The sequence below is a fragment of the Coturnix japonica genome, chromosome 15 (genome assembly GCF_001577835.2).
Source record: "Coturnix japonica isolate 7356 chromosome 15, Coturnix japonica 2.1, whole genome shotgun sequence".
Lineage (NCBI taxonomy): Eukaryota > Metazoa > Chordata > Aves > Galliformes > Phasianidae > Coturnix > Coturnix japonica.
Genome location: NC_029530.1, coordinates 8,157,943 through 8,184,034, shown reverse-complemented (window position 1 = coordinate 8,184,034; position 26,092 = coordinate 8,157,943). Strand labels below are relative to the sequence as shown.

At 50.9% G+C, this 26,092-nt stretch overlaps 1 protein-coding gene across 2 annotated transcripts; it reads left to right on the top strand.

Moving 5' to 3' along the window:
- The first annotated feature begins 388 nt into the window (after nucleotides 1-388).
- On the top strand, nucleotides 389-25,834 carry CABP1 (calcium binding protein 1). Of its 2 annotated transcripts, XM_032447795.1 has the most exons (6): nucleotides 410-1,237; nucleotides 21,036-21,066; nucleotides 21,716-21,859; nucleotides 23,066-23,175; nucleotides 23,574-23,721; nucleotides 25,214-25,834. In XM_032447795.1, exons 1-6 carry the CDS (start codon nucleotides 626-628, stop codon nucleotides 25,237-25,239), a joined length of 1,071 nt encoding a protein of 356 aa, XP_032303686.1. In that variant the 5' UTR covers nucleotides 410-625; the 3' UTR covers nucleotides 25,240-25,834. The 2 variants fall into 2 exon arrangements, with proteins under 2 accessions (XP_015733658.1, XP_032303686.1); XM_015878172.2 differs by lacking the exons at nucleotides 23,066-23,175; nucleotides 23,574-23,721; nucleotides 25,214-25,834 and adding an exon at nucleotides 17,412-17,582 and having other exon boundaries at nucleotides 389-1,237; nucleotides 21,036-21,721.
- The last annotated feature ends 258 nt before the right edge of the window (nucleotides 25,835-26,092 follow it).

The window sequence follows — 26,092 nt, the reverse complement described above, 5'->3', positions numbered from 1 at the left end:
GCAGGGCTCCGGGCCCCCTACGCCCCCCCCCCCCCCCGGTGCCTCCCGACGGCTCTGCAGCCTCCTGCAGGGCTGTCCTCCCGGTGCGGGGTGCCGCGCTCCTCCCCAGGGTGACGGGGGATCCCCCGTGGCCGGGCCCGCACCGCACCCCGCGGGACGCCGCCTCCCGCTCCCCGCGCGCTGCTCCGGTGCGATGCTCCGGGGCTGTTGGCGGCGGTTCCCCCCCGCCACGCTCCGGGGGTTGTGCGGCCCTGCGGCCCCCTCCCCGCCGGGCCCTGCCCGCCCGCCGCGCTGCGGGAGCGCCGCCCGCCGCCTCCCGCACTCCCGCACTCCCGCACCCCCTCGGCGGCTCCGCGGCGCCGCTTCGCGCCCGGCCCGAGCCGGCCCCGGCGGGGGGGAGGCCCCGGCTCACCTGGCGGCGGCGCGGGGGGAGCCCCGGCGGGGGACGGTGCCCGCCAGCCCCCGCGGGAGCGCCCCTTCCGCGGCCTTTGTCTGCGCTGTCACATGGGCCGCGGTGCGGGATTTAAGCGGGGCTCCGCAGGACATGCCGTGAGCGCCGCGCCGCAGCCCTGCCCGCAGCGGCAGCGCTCCGCCCGGCCGGGGATGCGGTTGTAGCGGCCCCGCGATGAGCGGCTCCTCCATGGCGAAGAGCGAGTCCCGCACTTCGCTGCTGAAGGCTGCGGGGAGCCGGCGGGCGGCGGGCGGGCAGCACCAACCGCAGCCCCGCGGTGGCCGGGCTCGGGACGGCAGAGGACGAGGCGGGCAGGCGGGCGGGGAGTGCAGCCAGGAGGGGCTCCCCGGGGAGCCCAGTGCCCGCAGGCCGCTCTGCCACCCGGGCGCCCGCGAGGACGGAGCGAGGGGCGCGGGGAAGCTGTCACATGGACGGGGGGAGAGCCAGCCCGAGCCCGCGGAAGGAGGTCCGAGGAGAGGAGGCAACGGCAAGGAAGCGGCCAGACCGGCCCGGCAGCACCAGCAGCCCCCGCCGCACGGCAGCCACGGTCACCCCCAGGACCATCAGCAGCTCTCAGACAGGGATGGGGAGGAGGCGGAGGAGGACTTTTTCCTCAGTCACAGGCAGAGGTCCAGCAGAGAGTCCCTGAAGCTCTCAGAGGGCGCCTCGCCTCTGTCCAAATCCAGCAGCAAGTACTCTACCAAGTCCAGCGGCAGCGAGCGGTCGGTGGAAGCGGACCCCCTTTTCCACCAGCTGCACCCCATGCTCAGCTCGGTCTTCGGCCAGGTAAGGGGCGCGGAGCCCCCGCCGCCTCCTCCTTCTCCCCCTCTCTCGCCCCCATCCTCGTCCCTCCTTCCTTCCTTCCCTCCTTCCCCTCCTCACCCTCGTCCCGCTGCCGGGCACCGACCCCGGGGCGCATCCGCGCTATAAACGCGCCGCTTCATTCCCGACCGGCCCCGGAGCAGCCGGTACCGCCGGGGCGCTGCGGAGCGACCCCGGCAGAGCCCCGCTCCGCCCGCCGGGCACCTCGCTCCCACCGGGGCACGGCCACGGCCCCAGGGCGCTGTCGGTGGTGCTGGCGCCGGACCGTGCTCTGCCAACCGCCGGGGGAAGAAGTTGCGGCGCTGCCGGCGGGGGGTGAGAGCAGGGAAAGCGATTTTTGGTTCTTTTTCCCCCCCGCCACACACACACAAAAAAGGAATATTTACTTATTGGATTCTATCTCTCTGGCTCCCCGCCTTGCTTTGCTGTATTTGTTTACATCTCCTTATGGTACATTTCTGTACGATCAGCGTATGAATCATTTCTGATGGCAGAAGCTGTCAGGAGAAGGTAGTGGGGAGGATGACAAAAAAATCCTGACCCAATTCCGAAGCCTTCCCAATCACTGTGTTAGGATGGAACAGATGCTTTCGGTGTTTGCGAGCGCTTTCGGCACAAAGCTGTCATTTTTAGCTGCCTCTGGTAGTGGGATTAGCGGGCAGGGCTGTTACCCTTTAGAAATGAAAAGGCAGAGGGAAACTGGCTTGAAATTTTCTTTTGGAGCCGTTTAGGGATGTTACTGGGAGATGTAATCTACAGAAGATTAATGTAACTGCAGTCTCCCAGAAGCACAATTATAGGTATAAGGCAGCAGCCTGGGTGGCAGCTCTGGAAGTGGTCGATTAAGCCAGAGTTAGGATTTGTGGGTTTTATTGTTGTTGTTTTATTTTATTTTATTTCATTTTACTTTTTTTAAGTGGGTTTGGGAGGCTTTCAGAATGCCTTTTCAGATTGAGATTACAGAAAGAACAAGGGGGATTTTGATGACTTAAGGGACGGACGTGACACACCTCTCCCTGCTCATCCTGCTGCCAGGACGCATTGTCTACTTCTGTTCATCTTGACTTCTCCAGAGCAAAATCAAACCTCTGCTGTTCTCGGCAGCTCTGCATCCTCACTGACAGTCTGCTGCATGTGAGAGTTACGGTTGTGTTTACTCCAGAACGAGGCAGAGGTGTACCAGAAATAGATGAATATTCTGTAGCAGCAATAAGGAGGGCCTTGTGAGTGCTGTGGTGCCCCGCTGGGTCACAGCAAAGGGCACTGTTTGGAGATCTGTGGGCTCAGCAGTGCCTGGGCTCAGTGCTGCCTCGGAGTTCTGAGCAACATGAAGATGCATCTGACAGTAGATTGGAAGTGTGAGGAGCTGCCTGTCCCCAGAGAGCCAGCACTGCCACCAAACCCAGGTCAGGGCTCCTCCCTGACAGTCCTGACTGAACATGCCGGTCCTTACCTGCATTGCTGCTTGCATTCCAGTGCCAGGACACACTCCTGAGCACTACAGACTTAGCACAATTGAGTTCTGGCCTCACACAATGCTACTTACAGATAAGAGACACATTCGGGCTTTTGGTCTTCCACTCACCACATAGCAACAGCACTGAGAAACAATCACCAACACCTTTATTTGCGAGCGTAATATTATTTATTCCCATTCCTCCCCTTATTCATCTCTCACTTTCTTTGAAGCAACGATGAGAAAGTAACCATCTAGTGGGGGCTTAGGAGTGGGATGTAGTAGGGCTGTGCAGGGATTGGTGTGTAGAAGCAGGGGAGCTGCAATATGGGATGTGCAGGGAGCTGTGTGCTGGAAGGGAGATGTGAAGGTTTTGTTGCAGCGGTATCAAATCCTCAGCTGAATAAAGGCTGTGGGATCAGAACTGGAAAATTCTGTCGTGGAATTGAATGATGGAGATGTTGCTGCTGTGAGTGGAGAAGTAACTGCTGTGTGTGGAAGTGTGAGGGGTGTCTCAGGGCTCAGGAGGGCTCACACGTGCGGGAGCCCTGCTTGGAACTGTGGGCACAAGCACAGAAGTGCCCTGGACTGCAGCACGAGGCTGCAGGTGCTGTAACAGCAGCCAGCTTCATGCTGCAATCAGAAGAGAGCAAGGGCTCAGAAGACGATTCATTTAATCCAAGAACTTCTTTCCAGCCCACACAGCCCACTGTGCAACAGTTAAAACAGTAATTTAGCAGTACACGTAAGGAGGGAAGCACAGTGGTGCATGTCTGCAGCTGTGATCCGGCAGCACCGGCGTGTCTTGTCCCAGCCTTACAGATGTGGAGCACTGTCCTTGTTCCTGCATGGTGCAGATGCAGACAGAGGTACAATCAGATCTGCAGAAGACATTGCAGGGATGACTTCACAGAGGATGTCACTGCAGTCAGAGCAAAAAGGAGCAGCCCGGAACCGCAGGATTCAGTCTGAGGGAGGCAGATTTGTAACTGTGCAGGAAAAAGACGGAGTGAAGGCAGAAGTGCCGTGTTTATGTAACTGGCACAGCAATATAGTGCACTGTGGGTGTGTACTCCGGGAGAATGCTAGGATACAGCCAGAACCTGGGATGTGCTGCTATTTTATTAATTGCTCTCGTGTAATGTTGGTGCAGCAGTGTCGTGATATCATAAAACAGCCACACTCATTTAGCGCTACCCCAATTAACAGACGCAGGGGCACGTGGTGACGTGTTGCTCTAAGCCAGGATGTCATCTCAGCCTGATGAAACGTTCCCCCGCTGGCTCGGGGTTGCAGCAGCAGCAGCAGAGCTGTGGAGTTTGCAGCAGGTGAGCGAGCGGCGCCGCACAGCTCTGAGCAGAGCGAGCACTGACAGCACAGCAGCGTGGTAATGTGATCCTGTGCAGAACAGAGATGTGAGACTGGTGCCATGCGGCAGGAGTTTGGCAGTGCACGGATGTGGTAACAGCGTGCTGGTGTAGTTTGACTGAAGAGTTTAGCAGCCTAATGAAGCAGTAATACAATATTCCAGATGGGAGCTGTTCCATACGCTGGCGATCACTTTTGGCATGATAATAGCAAAGGGTTGTGCCGGTCTGACAGCACCATCCCGTTGTAACAGAAGGCAGCAAAGGGTGGTGTTATTACTGTGCTGTTATTACTGTGCTGTTATTACTGTGCTGCCCTTCCGGTAGCACGGCCGTGAGTGAGCACAGGGACGCTGCCACCAAGCGACACAACGACTGTGTGCCGTGTGAGTACGGGCTGGTTGTGCCTCCTGCGTGGCAGCGGGATGGTGGTGGTGGCTCAGCCCAGCAGTGAGAGCTGGGCAGTGACTCAGTGATGGTGATGCAGCTGGTGGGAGATCTCTGTGATCTTGCAGCAAAGTGGGACGGGGGCACGAAAAGGAGCGTGGGGAGGAGATAATTCCATTTTGGCCTGTAGCAGGAGGGTGCTGGAGGCCAAGCAGTAGAGGAGTCATGTAGCAATAAACGTGCTGTCGCTGCTGACACAGTCCTATGGATGGCCATGGTGTGCAGTTTCACAGCGGGGCGATGCCAAGTGGCAGCACACCCCTAACAACAGGGAGCAGCAAGGCCTCGTTGGCAGTGATAACAGTGAGGTGGCAGCCTGGCTGCAGGATGGTGTTATTAATGTGACAGCAGCACTGAGGGTGGGAGGGCAGTGCAGGGGCAGCAGGGACTGCGATGCAACACTTCTATGGCAGCACTGCAGGGCAGCAGTGACGCGGCAGCAGCACCTCCAGTGCAGCAGGATTTTGGCACTTGGGCTCGTTGGTGCAGGTGCTGCGGCACAGGAATGCAGAGGTTCTGTGCCCTGTGCTCCTCCTGTGCCCCAGAGTTGGCCTCGCTGGCACCTTTAAGAGAGCTTTTTTTGGCCCTTGCCATGCAATATTAACTTGCAAGCGATCCTGCCATGTGAGACCCGACTGGCTTCAGAGCTCTTTAGCTTTCACACCCTGTCTGCCTGTTAAATTTTTCATTGGAGTGATTCTCCAACAGTTTTCTGTCAATTGCTTCTGGTAGCATGGGGATCAGAGGGGTCAAACAATGCCGTGGGGAATCATTAAATATTTACGGACTTCTGCTGTTAGCACTGTGGCCAAAGGGGCTTTTGTATTTCTATTTGTACAGGCAGTTAAAAGCCACTCCTGTCTGCACCACCTCCCATTCCTCTTTTAATGTCAGCGTCCAAAGTACCATTAAAGCAGGGAAGGTACCTTTGTGCATCTCTCAAATGGTTTTTCTGTTCTTGCCCTGCTTGATCCTCCTTTACTCATGGGCTTTAGTTAATCCTAACGGGTCTTAATGGACCTAAGAGCTAACCAGCATGACAGAAGTGGCCGTTTTGGGCCAGGACTTGTCCCCACACTGGGGGGGAAGCAGGGGCAAAGCACATTGTCTGAACCACACGGGAGTAAATTCAGCTTCATCTGATTCCAACGAGAGTTTTTCTGCATCAGGACTGAGTGTAGAACTCAGCCAGCAGAGAGGCCTGGGAGACTTTTGCTGCTGAGTGGAGCAGCATTACTGGCCCTGTGATGGAAGCTTACAGCTGCCCCGGGTACTGGTGAGTCGGGCTGCTGTGTGCTGGGCCAGTGCTGGGAAATATGGCTCAAAGCACTGTGAGATAGCAGAGGTGAAGGTGGAATGGTTTGCAGGTTCTTGTGTGCTGTGCTACACTGTACTGCAGGGTAAATGCAGCAGTGATGTATCAAGGCTTATGGCAAACCAAGGACAGCTTCTCATAGCTGTTCCTTTACAATGTTAAATAAATAGAGTAATTTGGAATGATTTTTTTTCTGTTCCTGTGGCTCAAACTGACTGGCAACCACAGTGATGCTGATCCGACTGTGTAATCGTAACTTACTGATTACTGGACTGGGGTGTGCAGGTTAGAAGAGACAAAATCCAGAAGAAACACCGCGTTCCCTCCCCCAGCTTCCCTTTCTCTTTTTCAGGCACCTCTGAGAGCTCAGAGATACCCCCAGATGTGTCCTCAAGGTGCTCTGCCCCATCCTGCCATGCCCCATCTCCCTGCTATGCTCCCCGCTGTTTGTACTCTGCCGGCCAGGCTCTTGCCTTTGGGAGCCCCTTCCCTGGTGCTGGGGTCCTGGGCCTGGCCATGAAGGTGTGCTGGAAGCAGGGTAGAGCTCTGCAGCTCCTGTTCTCCCAATGGGGAATGGCACGTCCTGCTGAGCAGCAGGCGGCTGTTTGCAGCGCTCTGGGTACCTGCATACATCTCATACAGCCTCCTTGCTTCCTGCCCTGCATGTGCGGGCACAGCCCGTGTCTGTGCATGTGGGATGACATAAAAAGCCTTCGTATAAATGTCCTGTCTGCATACCGACAGTCTGTATGCATGCAGCTGATGATGAATGTATGCGACCATACAAGCACCTCTGTGTGTACTGACACTGCTGTGCTTAAAACAAGAGCACACGTACGTCCCTGCCTGCTGATACCCACCATACCTGCCCAGGTACGTCTCATGTGTTTTCCACAGTGATGGACATGGACACAGAAGAACACCGTTATGTTTCAGCACATCCACTCAGCTCCCCGCTTGCTCTACTCAGAGAACTTACCACGTTTGTTGTTTCTGAAAAGCTGGAGGGATGGGAGCCAGCCATAGGGAATCACTGAAGGGCAGTGCTGCCTGCCTGCAGTGGATCTGCCAGTAAACATTAATCTTGGTCAATGATTTACTTTTTAAACAAATGTATTTTAAAAGGATATGGAAAGACATCAAAATAAAACCAAGCTAAAGGAACATTCATTAAATATTAAATTCATGAAATATACAGCAGCGTGAGCTAATGCGCTGAGAGCACAGCCCTCCGGTTGGATCCAGCTTATCTTTTGAGAGAATAAAATCTTTCAATAATGAATTAGCTATCATTTAAATTAGTCCACCGTGCATTTCGCCCATCTACAGTGCCTTGGTTTTTGTTTGACGCAGTGTTGGGTTTGAACAAAGTGTCAGGAAAGATGGAGTGAATAGGCTGCAGGTTTGGCAGCTGTGTTAGCTGTGGTCCATTCTAGTGTAGCAGCTTCAGTAGCTGGTTTTCCCCAATGAGCCCACGTGTGGTACAGTGGTATTGATTTCCAATAACAAGCAGCTATATGACATGCATTCAATACAGGGTGCTTAGCCAACTTTGGGTTCCCTTTTCAGTAACCCTCTGACATTCCTGTGACCTTAGAGAGCAACAGCAGTGCCCATGAACTCGAGTAATCCTCCAGTTTCAGTTGAATGCCCTTCTTAGAAGTAAAGACAAACAGCGATCGTAGCTTCTGTGATCACATTTCATTTTAGTAGTTCTCTGTACCAGCATAAGACCGTAAGCTCAATACTGTGTACATATTAAGTCATTAGCCATATTCTAAGCTCTATTCTATCCATTCCTCCCTTAGAGTACTTTGCACCTTGTATCTTTGGAAAGAATATATAGCATTGCTTCATCCCACGCAGATGAAATAAACTCTCTGCTCTTGGAAGGAAACAGGCAGCCATGTTACTTTGTGAGGCATCATGTCACAACAGTTGAAGGCAGGAAGCAGAAAACCGCCAACAGCCCCGCTGTGCTCTGCTGAAACAACACAGAAAGATTGTAGGTGGTTTGTGACCAGCTGCACTTAAACCTGGCTGGAGATCTCCTACTGGGATATGCAGTTCGATCCTTCCAAAGCTGCTGCCAGGTCCTTGTTTAGAATAGAAGTGAGACAGACCTCCATTCCACAGTGGCATCTCTCACGTGTCCCTGCAGGTTTGGTTTGCAATGTTTGGTTAGTACTGATTGCCAGGGCTCTGCTCATCTGATAGTCACCCATGTTTCCTGCAGCACCTCAGTGTGGCAGCCACATGCTGACCACTCCTGTCCCCTTTTCCTTTGAAAGAGGTGAGGGATCCAGGGCACAATTAGTTGTTTCTGCAGCAGTCCCAGACAGAGGGTGGTTCACAGTTCTCCTGTTCCTGAGCAAAGGAAAGGAAAGAGACCACATAAGGTTTGTTTTAAGCCATCCTTGTACTGAATATACATGGCAAACTGTTACAGCAACTTCAGGGCTGTCAAGCTTGTACTTGTCTTTTTGTAGCCCATTGAAAAGCAAAAAATAGCTGCAACACACTGAGCTCTGACCAGCATATCTTCTGTGCAGGGACTTGGAAGGAGGGTAGTGCAAAATACGTGCATCAGGTCTGCATGGAAGGTGTCAGGAGTTTGGCAAATGCTCACCTCTTTTCATCTAACGTGGAATAGAACTGGCTAATTACAGACAAAGCCGTTCTTGACAGAAGTTGACAGTCCAGGGTTTGTTACCTTGAGAGGGATGGAAAACATTCTTGCTCTTTTTAATAACCCTTCTGTTGTTTGTGATTGAATATGATCCAATTGCTCTAATGGAGGAGAATATTATGCACAGCATGAGTCAGCAATGCTTTCCTTCTGGAACAGCTGACAGCAAAGAAAGTTCCCAAACTCTCTGCAGAAATATTCCTCCCCCCAGATGAGGATATGGGCTGCATCTGCCAATACCTGATGGTGCCGCCTTTTGATATGGACCTATGCTTAAGGTTCATTTCAGGTTAGAAGACGAACTCAGTATGCAGCACAAGCACTTGTGAGCATGGTGCAGACAGAATGGAAGCCAGTCACAGAAGTTTGGAGTTCTGGGCGCTGGGAGCTTTGAAGGAGGGTTCGTGGCAAGAGAAAGATGTTGACACATCCAAATGCTACGGCACATTTGAGGTCATCCAATAAACAAGAGTGGGTTGCTTCTTGCAAAATACAGATCTATAACCACCAAGTGAATCTCCTCAGAGATCACCCCTTCCCTCTTAGTGAGATTGACGTTTGCAGTGTTTTTGTGTTGTGTCACAAGCAATGACCTGATCTAGCATTCCAGGTGGGATCCAACATTTTCCTTTGGAAAGAGCGTTTGTACCAGTGGTACCAGCCCAGAGTGTAGCACTGCTGCTTTTTAAAGGATGAAAGGTACTGAACCACCCAGATTGCTCCCCGTTGGGTACCAAGACATCCACCCTCCTCCATGCTCCGTCCTAAGGTCAGTCAATACGCCAAACTCTTCTTGCTTGTGAGCTGAGAGCTCACTTGGTGCCAAACTACATCCACAAAGGTTTCTGCTCTTCTTGTGGTCTTTGGAGGAAAGGGGGGAATTCAAGCACATAAACAAGTCATGCATGTCACGAAGTTCCTACTAATTCTCAGAGAGTTTACAGCAGAGACCCAGACCATAAAAGAACAGTGTGATTGCCACAAAGAACAGTGTGGGAAAGCCAGTATACATGCGTGTGCAGCCCTCCCACACGCACCCTGACTACTACCCCAGATATAGGCATGCCCACAGATCAGCACCTACACACAAATGCTTTTGACACACTTATTCTCAGCATCTCATGTTCTCTTACAGCAGCCTCAGTCGGAGAAAGAGAGAAAATATGTTCCTTCTAACCTAATCTTCTAATGACCTTTCTGCTAACCCCACTTTCCTGCATATCTCTAAGCTGCTGTGGTGGTGATGGGAACAAGATTCCAGTGATTTTGCTCCAAAAAACTCAGCGGGGTCTGTCTGTGAGGTTGTGATGTGCTGCCCAGAGATTCAGGGTAAATGAGGAGATAAGAAAATTGTCCACGATGATATCTCTCAGCCCCCTGTGGCTCTGCCACAGTTCTTGCAGAGCCAAAGGACTGGGACTGTGCTGCAAACTTGCTGCAAATGGGCTCCCATCACTTCTTCCCTTCCTGGACGGTGAACAACCTTCCAAGCCTGGCAGGTGATTTCTGTACTCTCTTTGCTTTGCATTTCCTGTAACTGCCTGCAACTGCAGGAAAGAAAGGTAGGAGATCAGGCAGCTGCAGTCATTTTCTGTTAGCTGGTTCATAAAACTCTGGTACAAGTTAATATTTAGGGGGTGACCATCTCGACTTTTGTTGAGAGGCACTCACAGTTCAGTAAGATGCACTCGGTGTTTCTCTTTCATTGCTATCCCTGGCAATTTGGGGCTGCTGTGGATCCTCCTGGCTCCTCTGCTCAGCTCCCTCGCTCCAGGAGGAAGAGGAAAGGGGCACTCCTCGATTGCAGGGTATTCCTGGCCTCTGCTGCCTGTCACAGGGAGATTCATTCTTGGCAGTGAGGCGATGCTCTCTTCTCTCTCTCTGGAATTGGAGTCGTTTGTCTTGGGCAGGGGCTCAGGCGCCTTGCTTGCTGTGTGGCAGCTTCTGCTCGAGGGAGACATGCACTTTGTCAGTAAACAAGGAGCCTGGAGAATGGCTCCAGCTGACAGAGGACATTATTAATGACAGGCACATTGATTGAGGGTAGGTCGACCTTTTATTAGCTGCTATAAGAGGGGAAAGAGAAAAGGAGCTGAAGATAGCAGCCTTGAGAGGAGCTGGGAGTTTCAGCATCCTCCTGCATTGTCTCCTGCTGCAAGGGCCCAGGGCTGGCACAGTCCCTGAGGGGTGACTGTGCATTTCCCTTGTGTCGAGGATCTTCCAGCCTTGACAAGAGGTGGCAGGGCCAGCTTGCTTTGCGTGGGTGTGCTCCGATGTGGAGATTTCCAGACCAGAGCTTCCCCACCCCCTTTGTCCCTGGTACAAGTTAATATTTAGGAGGTGACCCTCCCTGCCTGCCCTGCACACAATGGGTGTTTTCCAATCTGACTTTGAAGGGCCTGGGGGCCTTTGGGCACCTCCTCCCCAGTCATTCAGTGAAGAAGGCCCTGACAGAACCTGAGAGGAGGCTGTTCCTCTTCTTTCCTTCTTGGGAAGAGGTTGGTGCAAGGAAGACTGAGAAGTGCTGTCCCACATTGCTGTGCACATCTGGCTGTGACTAGAACTGGAGAAGCTGTTGGCTCTTGTAGCTGCATTCCTAAACTCACCTCCACACTTGGAAGAAGCCTCTAGACTCTGAAACAACTGTTGGTGCACCTTACAGTCATACTTAATTTACCACAGCACCATCAGGATGGAAGCAGAATAAGCCCTGCTTTGTCGTGACATTGATAGCTCATCCTTCCCTGTCCTAGAGCCTTACAGCTGCTGGGAGAGTGAGTCTTGGGCTTCTGCACAAAGAAAGTGCTGCAAAGTGCTCAGCCCATGGGTTGGTCTTTGCAGAGCCTTTTGTTTGGAACCACGCTTGCAAAGGAAGTTGTGACATTTTTCAGCTGAAAGTCTGAGCATCCAACAAACCTGCTGCAGAGGTGAGCAATAGGATCATTGCCGGCCTTCCTGAAGGAGGAAATTCTTCATGGCATTGCATGTGGAACTGCGACCACAGTGGCTTCATGGCTCAGGATGCATTCACTGTCCTGTTCAGGTCCTGTTGCCTGGGGTGATGGTGAGTTTTGTGTTGCAGTTTAAACCTCCTTTTGGACTGAATGCTCCAACGCTCAGCCTGAGAACAAAGGAAAAGGTACAGAGGACTCATCCCTTTCCCTTCAGAAAGGATCCTGTTGTCACAACAGGCCTAAAGCACAGTCTCAGCGCTAGTTCTTGGTTATGGAGCCCCTTATTTAGCCCAGGGGTCAGGTGTTTGGAAACAGAATAAATGGATCTGATGTCCAAAGTCTTTGCTTCACATCGCCCGGCCTGGGGCCATTCAGATTTCTGGTTCAGGTGTGAGCTCATCTACAGTAGACACAGGAAAACCCACTGTTGCTTTTCTACTTGCAGAAAGCTGGTAAAACTTTACCTTAAGACTTGCTCCAGGTATCTCCCTTGTGGTTAAAAATTACTGTCCTGGGGCTGAGAGCATCATTGGGATCCCGGACTGCTGCCTCCCGGCTTGCATCCAGTGTGGCAGGAAAAGATTGAGGGACTTGTGGGTCTGCTAGTCTTTATAAGCTGAAACAGGTCCCACCCAGCTAAATGGTCCATTTCTGCTCCAAAACGAGCTCTGCGCTCTGCTCCAAGCCCCTAAGTGGATTGCCTTCTGGCCAGCCTAGCTCTCTGGTGATTGAAAAACTGAGAGGAGTCAGAAGGGGGGTGGGGAGGGTTGCGGTGCTCAGAGGCTGCGTGTACCCAAACTAGCTGGATTCGCTGAACTCATCACCGAAATCGCTTCTTGCAGTGCCTCTCTGTTTTAATTCTGCCTGAATCAGCCCTCTCCCATGAGTGAAACAATCTTGCCTGCAGATTGAGGGGGGTGGGAGGGATTTGAACATTAATCTGATGTAGATTATACATCCGCCTCCCTCTCTCCCCTTCTCACTCTCTCTCCCTCTCTCTCCCTCTTTCTGTCTGTTTCTCTCCCCTCCCTCTCCTTCCTGCTTCATCTCTTCAAGAAAGTGAACATAAAGTAAAAGCACGGAGAGAGAGAGGCAGAGAGAGAAAAAGCTCCCTGAAGAGGGAAGCCCCAGCAGCCAGTAGCTGTTTGGATTTGCCTTGCGCTGCCTTTCTTGCTTTGCTCCCAAGGAATACCTTTAATGGGATCATTTGCTTCAGTTCCTTTATAACCAAGTCCACCGGAAAGGCAGACTCAGCATATTATGGGCAACTGTGTGAAGTCTCCACTGAGAAACCTCTCGAAAAAGGTATGTTCCCCAAATCAAAGTGCACTGTGCGTTTCCACCCCCGCTTCGTGGGATGGGTGACGTCGTGGGCAGGTGGGAAAGGGGTGGGAGAAACACACGGATGTGTCCAAAGGGTCCAGCTCTCTGCAGGAGTCCTGTCTGTAAGAGCTGCACGTGCAGGTGCAGCCACTAGAGCCTGGGATGCCACAATGTGAGCGTAAATCAGTGCGTGCACACGCATGCACGTGAGTAGGTGTGTGCCCCACTCTGTGGGTGTGTGGCTGAGCACTGCTGTGTGTGCAGGTTTGTTCCTGCTGGTGTGCACAACACACTGACGTGCAATTTCAGTGCATCCTGATGTATGTGTCTACCTGTGAGTTTGTGTCCGTGTGCACACGTGTGTGCATGTGCTTCAACCAGGAGGTGTCTGCATGAGTCTGATGGTGTGTGTTGTTTCTCCTGGGACATACATTCATGGGCACGTGAGGGGATGTGTGTTTGTATGTACTTCTATTGGTGCTTACATATCAGCACAGTTAACGAGCGTATCTGTAGTACGTGTGTGTCCTTTATGTCTCTACACACTCAATGGGAGGTGTGTGAGCTGGTGGCAGTGTTTGTTGTGTGTGTGCATGTGGGGAAGGTGTGTAACACACCTGTCCCTGCTTGTATGGCTGCACGTGCCTCTGTCTCATAGTGTGTGTCCTCACAGAAGTCTGCCTGTAGGCATGCATATGTTTTTACGCGCATCCATCCTTCCATACGCACATGTCTAGATCTGCTGACATGCATTTGGGTACAGAAGCATGCTTTTCTGCAATCTGCCCATGCCTTTGAGGCATGCACAGAGGCATTAGCTGTGTGTTCATGCGTCGTGTCGCACGTCAGTGTGGCCCATGTGTGTGCTGCACTTCATATGCAAGTTGCCATGTGTGCCTGTTCGGCTCCAGTCCGCAAACTGCCCCATGCTGAGGTTTTAAAGTGATCCCAGGGTGAATTAGATTCAGGAATTGTTCTGCTCTAAGGGACCAGACTGCAGTGAGAACAGTTTGTCCTAGTGGTGTTTCTTGCCTGACTGCGGAAGGCGTTGCAGCACCAAGTACCTGTCAGCCACGCAGCTCTTGCTTGGCATTGCTGAAAATCCAGTAACTCAGCAAAAAGCTGTTTGATTCACTCCTCAGGAAGTTAGGCTGAGCATCTGAAATACTTAAGTGAGGTGCTACATCTACGGAGACCTTGCTGGCAGCAAATGCCACTGCCATCGGGATGCTGCATGCAGGAGACCCTGCAGTGAGCAGAGCACCTCCATGCTAGGGAGGCCTAAGTTGTGCCTCTTCTGTGTGGGAGCATGGTTTGCTTCTTAGCAGCTGTAAACAAGGCCAGTAATGGTACAGCTGTGGCACGAAGGGCATAGCTGGGATACATGAGGAAGGAGTTTGCAGTTTGATAGTGCCAGGACTGGTCCCTGGGTCAGGGTGACCTTCAGGAAGAGGCAGGAGGTTTACCCAAATGTACATCCAAAAAAAAGAGCAGTCTGGCTGCTCCTCGGCTGCCTCTGACTTGCAATGAGAGGAGCTGGCTGCAGCTGTGCTCAACATGATCAAGGAAATTGCAATTAAAATCTGAAGTGTGGCCGGGCTTCTTGAATCAAAATAGACTGAATAACTTACAATCTCTGTGTGATCAGTCTTTTAGGTAATTTATGCTTTCGTTCCTAAAAGCTGCTTCAAATACTGCGCTTTAGAAGTGCTATTGAGAAGGCCTGGGAAGGCAGGAATAAAGCGGGGAAGTGAGGAAGCTGAGTTAGAGAGTTCTCAGACTTCAGCCCAGCCTCAGGAACCGACCCTGAGACATCCTGAGGGCTGTGCTCTGGGCTGTAACACACGTGGTTATGGTGGATGCTTGGTGGGTCACTCATGCTGCACGTCTTCATTTGGCTTTTCTGTGATCCTTGTCTTTTTTTCTTAGATTTTACCTGGGACAAACTCAGAGGAAACACAGTGAGGAAGATGAGGCCCTGGGTGGTACTAAGTTATATTGGGAAGAAGCAATCGCTCTCTGCCTGCTACTCTCCTGTGTCCTCACCCTACTCCTGTCTCCCTAAAGCTCCTTTGAATGTGAATGTCCAGGGACCACAGCACTACTTTGCTGTTAAGCCTGAACTACCAGGCACAGCTTTCTTATTGCTCTGATCTCCACCATGTGCTCCTGCCTCAGCGGGTGGAAACAGAGTTAAGGTGATTAGGAGAAAGGCTTAGGAATCTGAAGGCCTTTTGCTCATAATATCCATTCCTGAGGGAAAGTTAATGGAGGGACATTACCTGCTCACACTTTTCTTGCATTTCACTGGAATGGTAACGAGGGACTGCAGATGATGTGTGTGTGAAATCTGAACTTGGGTACGAGGGTTTATTCTCTTCAATATGTGACTTCAACCAGAAAGCTGGGGACCCTTTCCAGGTCTGGCCTAGTTAGGGACTCATCCTCATCTGTTTGATGATGATGTTCAGGCTTCTGTCTCCCAGTGCTGGCAGGCAGCAGGCTTGCTTCCCCCAAGGACCCTGCTGGTTGTTCTGGTGCCTTTCCACCCTCAGTGGTAATGAAGAGATGCCTCTGGACCTGGTGCTCAGCAAAGACCCTCTGGCATGCGGACCCTGTCCTTTCCTTCTATTTTCCTTGTTGTTGCATGTTGCCTTCCCCCTCTAACAGGCAGCTGATATTGCTTTGCACCCCTGTCGTAGCTTCCCTCCTGGCTCTGCCTGGATGAAGGAGGAGTGTGGTAGAGGGGATGCTTTCAGGAGAAGCCTGGGGGGCTGCCAGGCAGAGGGATTCGTGCCTGGGGCTGCCTGGCAGGGCAGCAGCCCCTGCAGGGGTCTCACTGAGAGACCTGGTGCTGGATGTCTGGCTGGCTCTTCACTGCTCCTGGCAACTGCTTCGTCAAACTGGCAATATTTACACACACAGGAAAATAATGGGATGATCACCCTTTGGCACTGCTGAGAGAGTTGGCAGGGAGCTCTATTCATTGGAAGGGTCAGAAAACAAGGATTAGGTGCAGGCAATGGGGCCTTTGGTCTTTCATCCGTCTTCACCGGAATTAAATGCAGAACTGATGTGAGCTATTTTAAGTGAGTCGTATTATTTACAATACTAAACTGAAAAAATGTGCCAAGAAAAAAAAAAAAGCTGGTAATTTTTGGAATGACATTGTGCTGATGTCACGATGCTGTGCAGTTCAACACAGATGCCACGATATTTAGCTGAGCTGGTAATTCGCCAGTTGTGGATGGATGCTCATCTTTCAGGTTTTAAAGGACAAGCGTCCTGTGTGTCACCCTGAATTGGAGACAGACTTTTACCTTCTCCATGACAGCAACAAAAATGCTTTTCTGCTTGATAATTTTCTTCCTTCGCAGCTTGCTTTTTGGGTTGCTTTTGTTTTGGTGCTTAATATTCACATGACATTATACACCAGCAGATTGGTGTAAGACCATAAAAATGCAAACAAGCCATGTGTGCAAGGCAACAGCACACAGACACAGCACGAAGATACAGGAGGTTTGGTAAGAATGAGAGGGGTGTGTGTGCATGTGTGTGTGTGGTGCTTCAGCCTGAAAAAGCACCTCAGGCTTTAAGGAAAGGGTTAATGGAGGAGACAGTGACAACTGACAGAGCATCTCTGATCACCCCTGGGAGCACTGGATGTAAAAGTAGTCATTCCTGAGGAGGAATCTGGTGTATGATTAATGTTTATTCTGTAACACCAAGGGTCCTGTGGGTTGTGCTGGCTTTTTATAGCTGCATGGGAATATCAGGATAAGATGTTTTTTGCAGAGCCAGGGAAATGCATTTCTATAAAAGGAAAGCAGTACCTCCTTATAAAATCCAGTGCTGGATCCTGTTCTGGAGCCCTGGCTGAGCAGGACCTGCACTTACAAAAATGTGCAAATGGACAAAGTTGTTATGCTTGTGACTGACCTCCACTTGGAAATGTCAGCAATGAGAAGAGGTCAGTGCAGAACCTGCCTGAGACCTCGAGGATGTGACTAATTAGCACTGGAACAAGGAGTGCGAGCCTGCTGCTGGCAAAGCTACCTGATGCCCTAAAAGGCCTTTTGATAACACTGTACTGTGCATGATGCTGGCTGATGAGATGTAAAGCCCAGCCAGTGTCTGGGGAGGCCCAGCCTCGCCTCCTGGGGGGGCCCTGGCCAACCAGGCTCTGCCAGCAGCTGTGCCCAGGGCACGCGTCCCCTCGTGCCGGGCCGTGCTTGGCCTTGGCAGCTCACTTGAGGAATCACTGAGTCTGCAGCCGGCAGTGGGAGCTCAGCCCTTTGGGCTCAATCAGGGCAGATGTGAGAGTTGAGAGTTTGATGTCATTTCAAAGCAAAACTCTCCCGGTTGGCTGTACTTCTGTCAGCTTTTGAAAGTGAACTGCTGGACTTACTGCTTCTATACAGACCGTAATAGATCAGTGGGGGGGGACGCAGCGTGGACCAGATGAAGGAAGTTTAGCAATAATGGCTCTGCGAGGCGGTTCAGTAAATCTTCAGAGGAAAGGCTGGGTGAGACAGGGAGGTAACGTCCTCTGTTGTGTTGTTTGCTTGCTGCTGGTTGGCTGGGAAGATCCGCCATGAGGAGAAGACGTGCTATAAGGCTGTCCAGACGAGCGAAGAGGGGCCGTCGGAGTACCAGGGTCCGCTCATGGTGCTGGCCCAGAACTGCGCCGTCATGCACAACCTGCTGGGGCCAGCATGCATCTTCCTGAGGAAGGGCTTCGCAGAAAACAGGCAGCCTGTACGTAAGTTACACCCTGCTGGGTGAGACACGCACTAAGCCACCCGGACCTGAGACAGGGATGCGGGGCTGCCCGTGTGCTCCATGTGCGTGGAGCTCTGTAACCCCCAACCCTGGGGCTCGAGCATCCCGGCTCCAGCTCCAACAAATGCAATCACAAGCAAATGTCTAACCTGAAGGATGTGCAAAGATATCCCTGTAACTAAACACCAAGTGAGGGGGATTCTAAAAGCGCGGCTGTGACAAACAGATCAAAGCCTAAACTCAAGCAGATGATGTTACGTGGATTTAGGAGGAGAACTTAGGACCTTGGGACTTACACAGTCAGATGGACTCCAGAGGAGTCCAGTGTTCAAAGCTGTTGTTCCAGCAAGACTTCCACCTCACATTCCCAGAGGCTCAGATTAGCATTTAAGGCTAAATAGTCACTTTCATGCAAATCAGGGCATCCATATTGGGAACAAGCTGTCCCACAGAGATGCCCGTATTTGTTACCATTGCTGTCAGCTCGCAGCAAGAATGCAAATACAGGCAGAAATGAGTGAGCATCTGCCTCCTTGCAGAAGCCCAAACGTAGTCTCTCATACGCTCTTATACGCAGCCTGACGCTGCAGCGTTCCCAGGCAAAGAAACCAAGGAACATCAGTCTGTCCTCACATTGGTAAATAGTGCCAGACGGCCAAATGCTATTGCCCGTACACACAGATAGATAGCAAAAACACATCTATCTGTCAGTCACACCTATTTATGACTGTGTTCGTGGGTATCTGCATATAAACAGTGAAAAAATATACTTGTATGTAAATCGAGAGGTATTCATGTGGATGTGTTAAATAGGCAGGGACATGCACACCAATACCGTATCTTTCCATGCAGTAATGTGTATTTTTGCACATAAAGATTCATTCTGACAGTAATGCATTTAAAGACATGGACAAAGAAACCTGATGAGTATGTGCAACGTTACACACTAATCCTGTGCAGTTCATATTCCTCTGGTAAAACAAAGCTCACCCCAGTTACCCGACGGAGCTTTCTTGCCCCTGTAGGAAATGCCTTACACAGTTGTGCACTGACATGGTTATGTACGGCTGGGGGACACACCTAGATCTTAATTTCCAAAACCTCATTTTCAACCTACAACCCAACAAAGAACTGCAGTCAGTCATTATTGATCAAAGGGATTTTATTCTTCTTAATGTTCAGCCTCTAAGCGATCACTTTCCTTCGGTCAGTCATTAAAGCACCAGGTGTGACGGTGTGACACCAGCACGTGGGCTGGCAGTGCCATGGGCTGAGCTCCCACTGTAGGACACGGGCCCAGCTCCCTGCAGAAGGCTCACGCTGACAGGTAGCCGTGCTCAGCCCTGGAAACTCAGCGCACCCAAAGGCATCCCCAGAATAGGATTAGTGATGTCTCTGCCCTGTCGTAGAATAAGTGCATCTGATAAACAGCTTTGTTTTTACTGACTCTCTGGACCAACAGGATTTATTGTGCACGGAACAGAAATAAACGAGAGTAAGACCATTATGTAAAATGGGCTCTCTGAGGGTCACCTCTGCTCATGTCGAGGATCTGAACTCTGGACAGTTGTATTCCTCTTTCCGTATGTTCCCTACTCATTTCTTCTCAAGCTGTTTTCCTCCTGTATGATTTTTTTTTTTTTATCTTCCAAATTCTTTTCTGCAATTTAAACCAGAAAACCTCTTGGTGACGTTAGTTACCACTTGAGTCACATTCCTGGAGGGACGTAAACCCTCCTCCTCCTTTTGCATTCGCAGCCTGTGGCTCTCTGATGATATAATCTGCATGTGCAGAGATGTGCTGGAGCCCTGTTGGCGTGTGGAACGAGAGCTGAAGCCCTCATTTCTGACACGTGTTGGTCATGTTGCTTGCAACGTGGTGAGTGGGGAGGACAGGCTTGTGATGGCTGCACTGGATAAAGGCCTGTCCCGTCCTCAGGCACTCACAAGACAGCAGTTCTGTGGCTGTCAGTACCGCGGTGCCAACCACAGCCCTGCAGCTGCTGCCATATGGAGCGCTGGTTGTGAGCTGGTTGCACTGAGGTGCATGCGGTGTTGGTGCTGCCCATGGCAGTTCTCATCCGCTGCTTTATGTGAGGCAGGAGGGCAATAAAGCCTCCTGCGTCTAGTACATGGGGCTTGGACTGCTTTATTGCTTGGTGTTCATGAAAGCAGAACAAATGGGATGACATGTTTGAAAATACCAGGTCTGTGAAGGATGAAGCTGCAGAGCCAGCACGCTCTGACAGCTCCATCCAGCGCAGAGATGCCTCTGGGAAGGTTATGAGCTGCACGCTGGTCACTGCTCTGGCACAGCCCCTTTTGCACAGACGTAAACCAGCGTGTGTCCTAGTTTGTTGTGTGCTCCGAGCAGCCGCCATTAGTTTCCAGAGGAGCCTGTGGTTACATAGCAAAGGATCATCCTTCTCAAACCGTCCGAGGGTTCTGTCTGCAGGGACGTGTGGTGAGACTGCAGGACAGCTGGAAGGCAAGGAGAAACTCCCCATGGCCGAGGGGAAGAGCCGAGAGTCAGACGACAAAAGAGATTCCATTTCTGTGTTTCCAGACTCTCTCATTTTTTGGATTTGCCTGGGAGCCATGAGAGGAATTAGAGCGGGCATTTAAACCAGGCAGCAGCGCATTTCCATGCTTGTCTCTTCTTCTTGGTGCGGTGTTGGAATTTTCCTATACTTTTTTATAACCTCCCCCTTCTTCCAAGAAATTCAGACTGGATGTTGCAGTGTTTCCTGAACATGGTGAATCCTTGTCCTGTTTTGTTTGTAGATGACCTTGAGGATGTACATGTTGTGTGTCTGCCTTCATGCTTGGTTCCAAAGTGCTCGTGTGAGGCTGGGAGGAAGGGGAGAGCTCCTGCCTTTCTGGGGTGACTGGCTGTAGGAGATGGTGCTGGGGGCATTGGCTGAAGCTCCTGGCTGTCCTTGTCCCGCTGGCAGGACAGGGATCAGGCAGGGATCCAAGCAGACAGTGCTGTAGCTTCTGGTGGCAGGAGCAGCTTCCAGCTATTTTGATCTGGCTGTTTCAACAGTAGGTAGGAAATACAGTCAGAGCTCTAGAGCAGCTGCAGGGCCGGTCTGTGCTCCAGGACTTGTGCTGGGGAATGACGCAACGAGCCCTGTGATACTCACAGCACTGTCAGGTGGGGATGCTGCACACACAGGGCTTGTGCTGGCCCAGGTTTCATCTGTCTGGGGGAATATCCTTCATGGCCCCGTCCAGCAGGTGGGATGGAGAGGGGCTTCCACAGAAGAGCTATAGGTAGATGGTATTAAACATGTCATCACCTTCTTGTTTCTTCTCTCGCTTTCTGGCTTGGCCCCAAGACTGTCCCCAAAACTGTTTGCTCCAACATGTTTGAATGTTGTTTGTGGCAATAAAATGACATTAACGTAGCGTGTTCCCTTTTTGCAGGATAGAGAACTGCGTCCAGAAGAAATTGAAGGTAAAACTTGTCGCTCCTTCTGTGTCACCTTTCTCTCTGTCCAGTAAAACATGCTGCCATGGTTGGCACCCAGGGGGTAAAATAATTACAGCAAATTGCTGGAATAATTCCTGGCAATCCTAGCAAAAGAAATAATAAGTAAAACTGCAACAGTGCCAACTGTAGAGGAATTTACAGGTAATGCAGCTTCTGCGTGAGAGGAGGATAAATGAGGTAATGGGAGACTGGCTGTCAGAGAACTGCTGCACACCCAGCTCCCACGGGAAGCATTGTAGAGCATGACTCTGGTTTAGCTCTAAGGAAGCTCATCCTTGCAGTGAGGGCTACAGAATGCAGGGTAAAGGATGGGAAAACTTAGTACTTCCAGTTTATTTTGGGAGTGCAGTTTAAGAGAGGTCAGTTTGTAATACATCAAAGCATCTGCAGTCAGAGTCTGCTTTCCTGTAATGAATGGATCAGCAGTGTTGCTGATAGAAATTCAACATTACTCCAGTCATTGCTGCTTCATAGGAATATCTGCTAGGAAAGTAAAGTATGTGATATCTTGGAGAGTCAGGCCTCGTAAAGTGCTGCTTCTGGGGAAGTTTCTTGGTAAAGGTGTTTCAGGCTGTCACTGACGATATCATTCTTTTTGGATCCACTCCTGCAGAGTTGAAACAAGCCTTCAAGGAGTTTGACAAGGACCGCGATGGCTACATCAGCTACAAGGACCTGGGTGAATGCATGCGCACCATGGGCTACATGCCCACTGAAATGGAGCTCATTGAACTCTCCCAGCAGATCAACATGAACTGTGAGTAATTCCCACCCATCTCCTGCTGCTGTGCCCCACGTCACTGCTTTGGGCTGCTTCAGTCTCTCATTGTTTCCATTCCTTTTTTTTTTCTCTTTTTCTTTCCCTCTCTTTTTTCATTCTCATTTTTTGCTCCCTACCATCTCCCTGTTCAGTTGTCCCAAGCACTTGATGTGTTGGGTTTTTTTGGCTTACAAAAAGAATGGACTGTTTGGACTGTGTTTGATGTGAGCAGCGTATGGAATAGCTGTCCCCCGTGCTTACATCTGTGAGGTGTAAAACTGCCCTTGATTTGGACAGTCAGACATTAGCGCACAGTTCGTGGATGTCATCTCACTGAAGCTGATGTCAGATGGCATCACACTAAAGGAGGAGATGGGGAAGATGGAGATGCTGTGGTCAGAACGGGTGGTGGATGGGCTGTTCAGTCTGCTCTGGATGTTTGTGCATTGGCCGTGTGCCTGTGGATGGTATCTGAGCTGTGCTGGTGGAGTCGAGGCAAAATGTGTCTGATCCACTGTGATCGTTTGTGCCCTTTGTCTTTCAGCACTGGTTTGTGTCACCACCTGTCTGTGGTGATGTTACCCTTCACCAGGTGGGAAAAGGACTATTTCGTGTGTGCTACTTTTGACATAGGCCTATATAGAAAAGAGAAGGGTCCAGAAGTAGTTGTAACACATAAAAAACAGCTGATTGCTAATGGCACTCAAGTGACTAGGAACTAGAGAATGTTACTGCCAGCTTTCAGATAGAGGACAAACAAGAAAAGGGATAAATATGATGAACAAACAGTTGGACGTATATTATCCACAGCTAATGGAGCAAGACACTGCTTCATGGCACTGCCCACGCCATGCATGAATATCATGCTGTGGCCTTGCTGTACCCTTTGGCACAGGTACAGCAGAGGGTTGCTATAAGCTGTAGTAGGATCAAGCCTTTGATTCTTGGTGCACGATGCCATAAGAATGTGACAATCCATGGCAGCATAGGATGAAGTAGCTTGACCTCATTCTGCCTGTCCTACAGTCCAGGAAATACAAGACGCTGTAGAAGTACCTTTGCTTTTCCTTCCACTATGCTGCACCTTCTGTGCTTTGCTGCTGGGAGAACCCAAGCCCTCTGGGGCGCACTGAAGTGCAAAGGGTCTGCTTGGCTTGGCTAACAAATGGAGTTCTTACACACAATCTTTCGTCTTATCCCAAGTGGGCGGCCATGTGGATTTTGAAGATTTTGTTGAGCTGATGGGACCAAAGCTGCTGGCAGAAACTGCAGACATGATTGGTGTAAAAGAGCTCCGTGATGCCTTCAGAGAGGTGAGTGCTTCTTACCGTGTGGCCCCCAGAGAGGTGAGTGACAGGAAACAGGAAGGAGAGAAGACCTACAGGGGAAGAAAAGAGGAGGAGAGAGCAGCAGAGTGGAAGACTGAGAAACAGCCAAGCCAGGCATGAAACAAGGGAGGAGCAGAAAAAAACACTGAGATAAGGGAGCTCTTGAGGAAAGGAAGAGGAAAGCTGGTGCAGACACAGTAGTGATGAGAGGTTTCTGAGGAGAAAAGGCAGACCGAATCCAGACCAAAAGGAACACGAAGGAGGAAAAAGAGGGACACAAAAGGCATGCAGGGAAAATAGGGCAGTATGAAGTCCAACCCAGTGCAAGATCCACTTCCCTTAACTGTATTTCCCCTGCTGGTATTTTTTTCATGTGCTTGCAGTTTGACACTAATGGCGATGGGGAGATCAGCACCAGTGAGCTGCGAGAAGCCATGAAGAAGCTTCTAGGGCAGCAGGTGGGACATCGGGATATTGAAGAGATCATCCGGGACGTGGATCTGAATGGAGATGGGCGTGTTGACTTTGAAGGTGAGAAGGGTTGAATGCTCCCTGTCCATCTGCTATCGTGTGAGTCAGAGCTTCAGCTTGGAGGTGGAAGCAGAAAGGAAGATTTGCACATTCTGGGTCCAGATATCTGAAGTATAAAGGAAAAAAAAGAAATAATTCCTCAGCTGAGGATTCGTTTGTGTATCTTCTTGTTCTGCTCACTATTTCAGTCAGGTCTCTGCAGTTCTAGCATAGGAAGAGATATGTCCTGTCACAGAGAAACGGCTTCTGCTGCTCATACGCAGTGCCAGACTTCATTTTAGGGGCATTTTCTTTCCATTCAATCTGCTGCAAGAGCTGTGAGGAGGTTTGGAGACTGCATTGCACCCTTCATTTCCTCTGGCTCACCGTACTGCCTGGCTTTATAGGGATTTTGTTGCTGTACCTTGATGCCAGAAGTTGGTCACATGCTGGATGTGTCACTAACACTGTAGATATCTGGCCTAGAAGTGTCATGTTTAATCCTAGAGAGAATTCATGTCTTCTCCCACTTCCCATGCCAGGAGGAGTTGGAAAGAGTAAGGTTGGTTATGGTACCATCCTGGCCATGGCAGGAGTGATGCTAATAAGAGCTCAGCGTTCCTGGCAAGGAAAGCAGTTGGTATTATCAGATGGTTAAGCATATATAACAGTTGGAAGGCACAAGAACATGGCAGGCTGCTTGTTTTCCTAGTGCAGTTGTTCTAACACACTGTCTGATTACATGACAGTAGCTCTCCTTGTTCCCCGCAGCTGAATTGTGTTAGACAGTTAAAATACGTGAAACACTGGTATCATTTTCTCAGTGAGTTACTGCTTTAGTTGTCAAAGGACAGCTCCATCAGTGGGAAAAGAGAAGCCAAGGGGGTAATTTCCACTGCCCTCCTCTTTGTGGTCATTAATTTCCGGTCAGTTCAAGTGTAGAATGAAAACACATTTATATTTGATGGCATCTGCACTCAATTTTAACTCTTGTAATTGACTTCAGAAGCTGCAGGCTGGTGAAGAAATAGATCCAGGGTATCCTTCCAGTTAATCTGTATCTCCAAAAACAAGCGATCCATCAAAGCAAACTTTTCTCTACAAATAAATACTGGTTCCTACCAAAATATTACTGGGTCTGCTGCAGTTGGTGGGCTCGCTAAGAACTTGTGCTGTCATCCCAAGGCTACAAGCCAGCGTGCTCTGCAATTACAGTGCAGGGAGGTAACGTTTGCAGTAATTGGTTGCAGGGAGTTGCTTGTGCAAACAAGGCTGTGCAGGGGGAAGGATCCGAGGAAATGAACTGCCCTGCTGGAGGGATCATGTTACTTCACCTCGCACAAGGATTAAGGCCCATTTTGTGTGAGCTCCTCGGGGCCAGTCATGGAATGGTGCTGACCTGCTGGTAGCACACGGAGCCCCATTGTCACCATGGCCACAGCAGGGAACGAGGGCTGGGCTGGGGACCGTGGATGTTTGCTGCTTCAGGGCTGTCTTTTCTTGTTGGTTGCAGAGTTTGTTCGCATGATGTCCCGCTGAAGGTTATTCTCAGCTAAAGAAAAATCAGCACCTTAGAGAGGGCAGAAGAGGACCTAGATGGAGCATCTAGCCCCGATGTTCCCACACGAAGGTTTATCGGCTGGCTGCAAATGGGACATTGCAAGATGACCTGCTGCTCCTCCCTCGCGGTGGTCCCCGTGCCCCTCCACCCTTTCACACTGTGAAAGACTTACAACTTCCTACAACTGGAACCATTCCTTTGAGATGATTGCAGGAAACTGCAGAGCCAGGAATTGCCATGATGCTTTCATGGGTTATTCACAACTTTAGACTCCTCCTCCCCAGCTTTGTTTTCCCACCAGCTGCTGCAAAGCAAGAGCAGGAGGAATCCTCTTGGCTCGGTGGATTAGCAAAGCCATTGGAACTGGTGGCAGCCTCAGGGCGTGCTCTGCACTTCTTGGTTTCCCTTGGTGAACCCTGTCTGTGTTTGCTGTCTATGTGTGTGTGTCTATCTGTGTGGAGTTATTTATGCTTCCTAGGCACAAATTTGCATCTCCCGTGGTTATGTTTACCAAAAGTGAATTCAAATACATGTCTTGTGGGGGGAAAGCGATAAATATGCACGCTGAAATGATGTGGAGCCTGGATGTCCGTGTGAGAGGCAGTGGTGGGGCTGGGGGGAAGGGCTGTGGCAGATACACACCCTGGTACATGTGCTGGGATTCAGGGCCTGTGCTGGCTGTGGGACGGGGGTCCTGCCAGCCATGAAGCCTGAAGGTGGGTTTGCTGTCCCCCACCCCAGCCTGCTCTCAAGGGGGCAAGTGAGAGCTGCTGCAGCCCCAGGGTGAGGAGCAGCAGGTGAAAGGCACCAGGTGAGGCAGCCGGATCTACC

What these genes read in the sequence shown, in the direction of transcription:
- CABP1 (XM_032447795.1), top strand. Translation starts at nt 626, where the DNA reads ATGAGCGGCTCCTCCATGGCGAAGAGCGAGTCCCGCACTTCGCTGCTG. An exon ending in GCGTCCAGAAGAAATTGAAG is followed by an intron (nt 21,067 to 21,715) that starts GTAAAACTTGTC and finishes CCACTCCTGCAG; the next exon opens with AGTTGAAACAAGCCTTCAAG. An exon ending in TCCGTGATGCCTTCAGAGAG is followed by an intron (nt 23,176 to 23,573) that starts GTGAGTGCTTCT and finishes ATGTGCTTGCAG; the next exon opens with TTTGACACTAATGGCGATGG.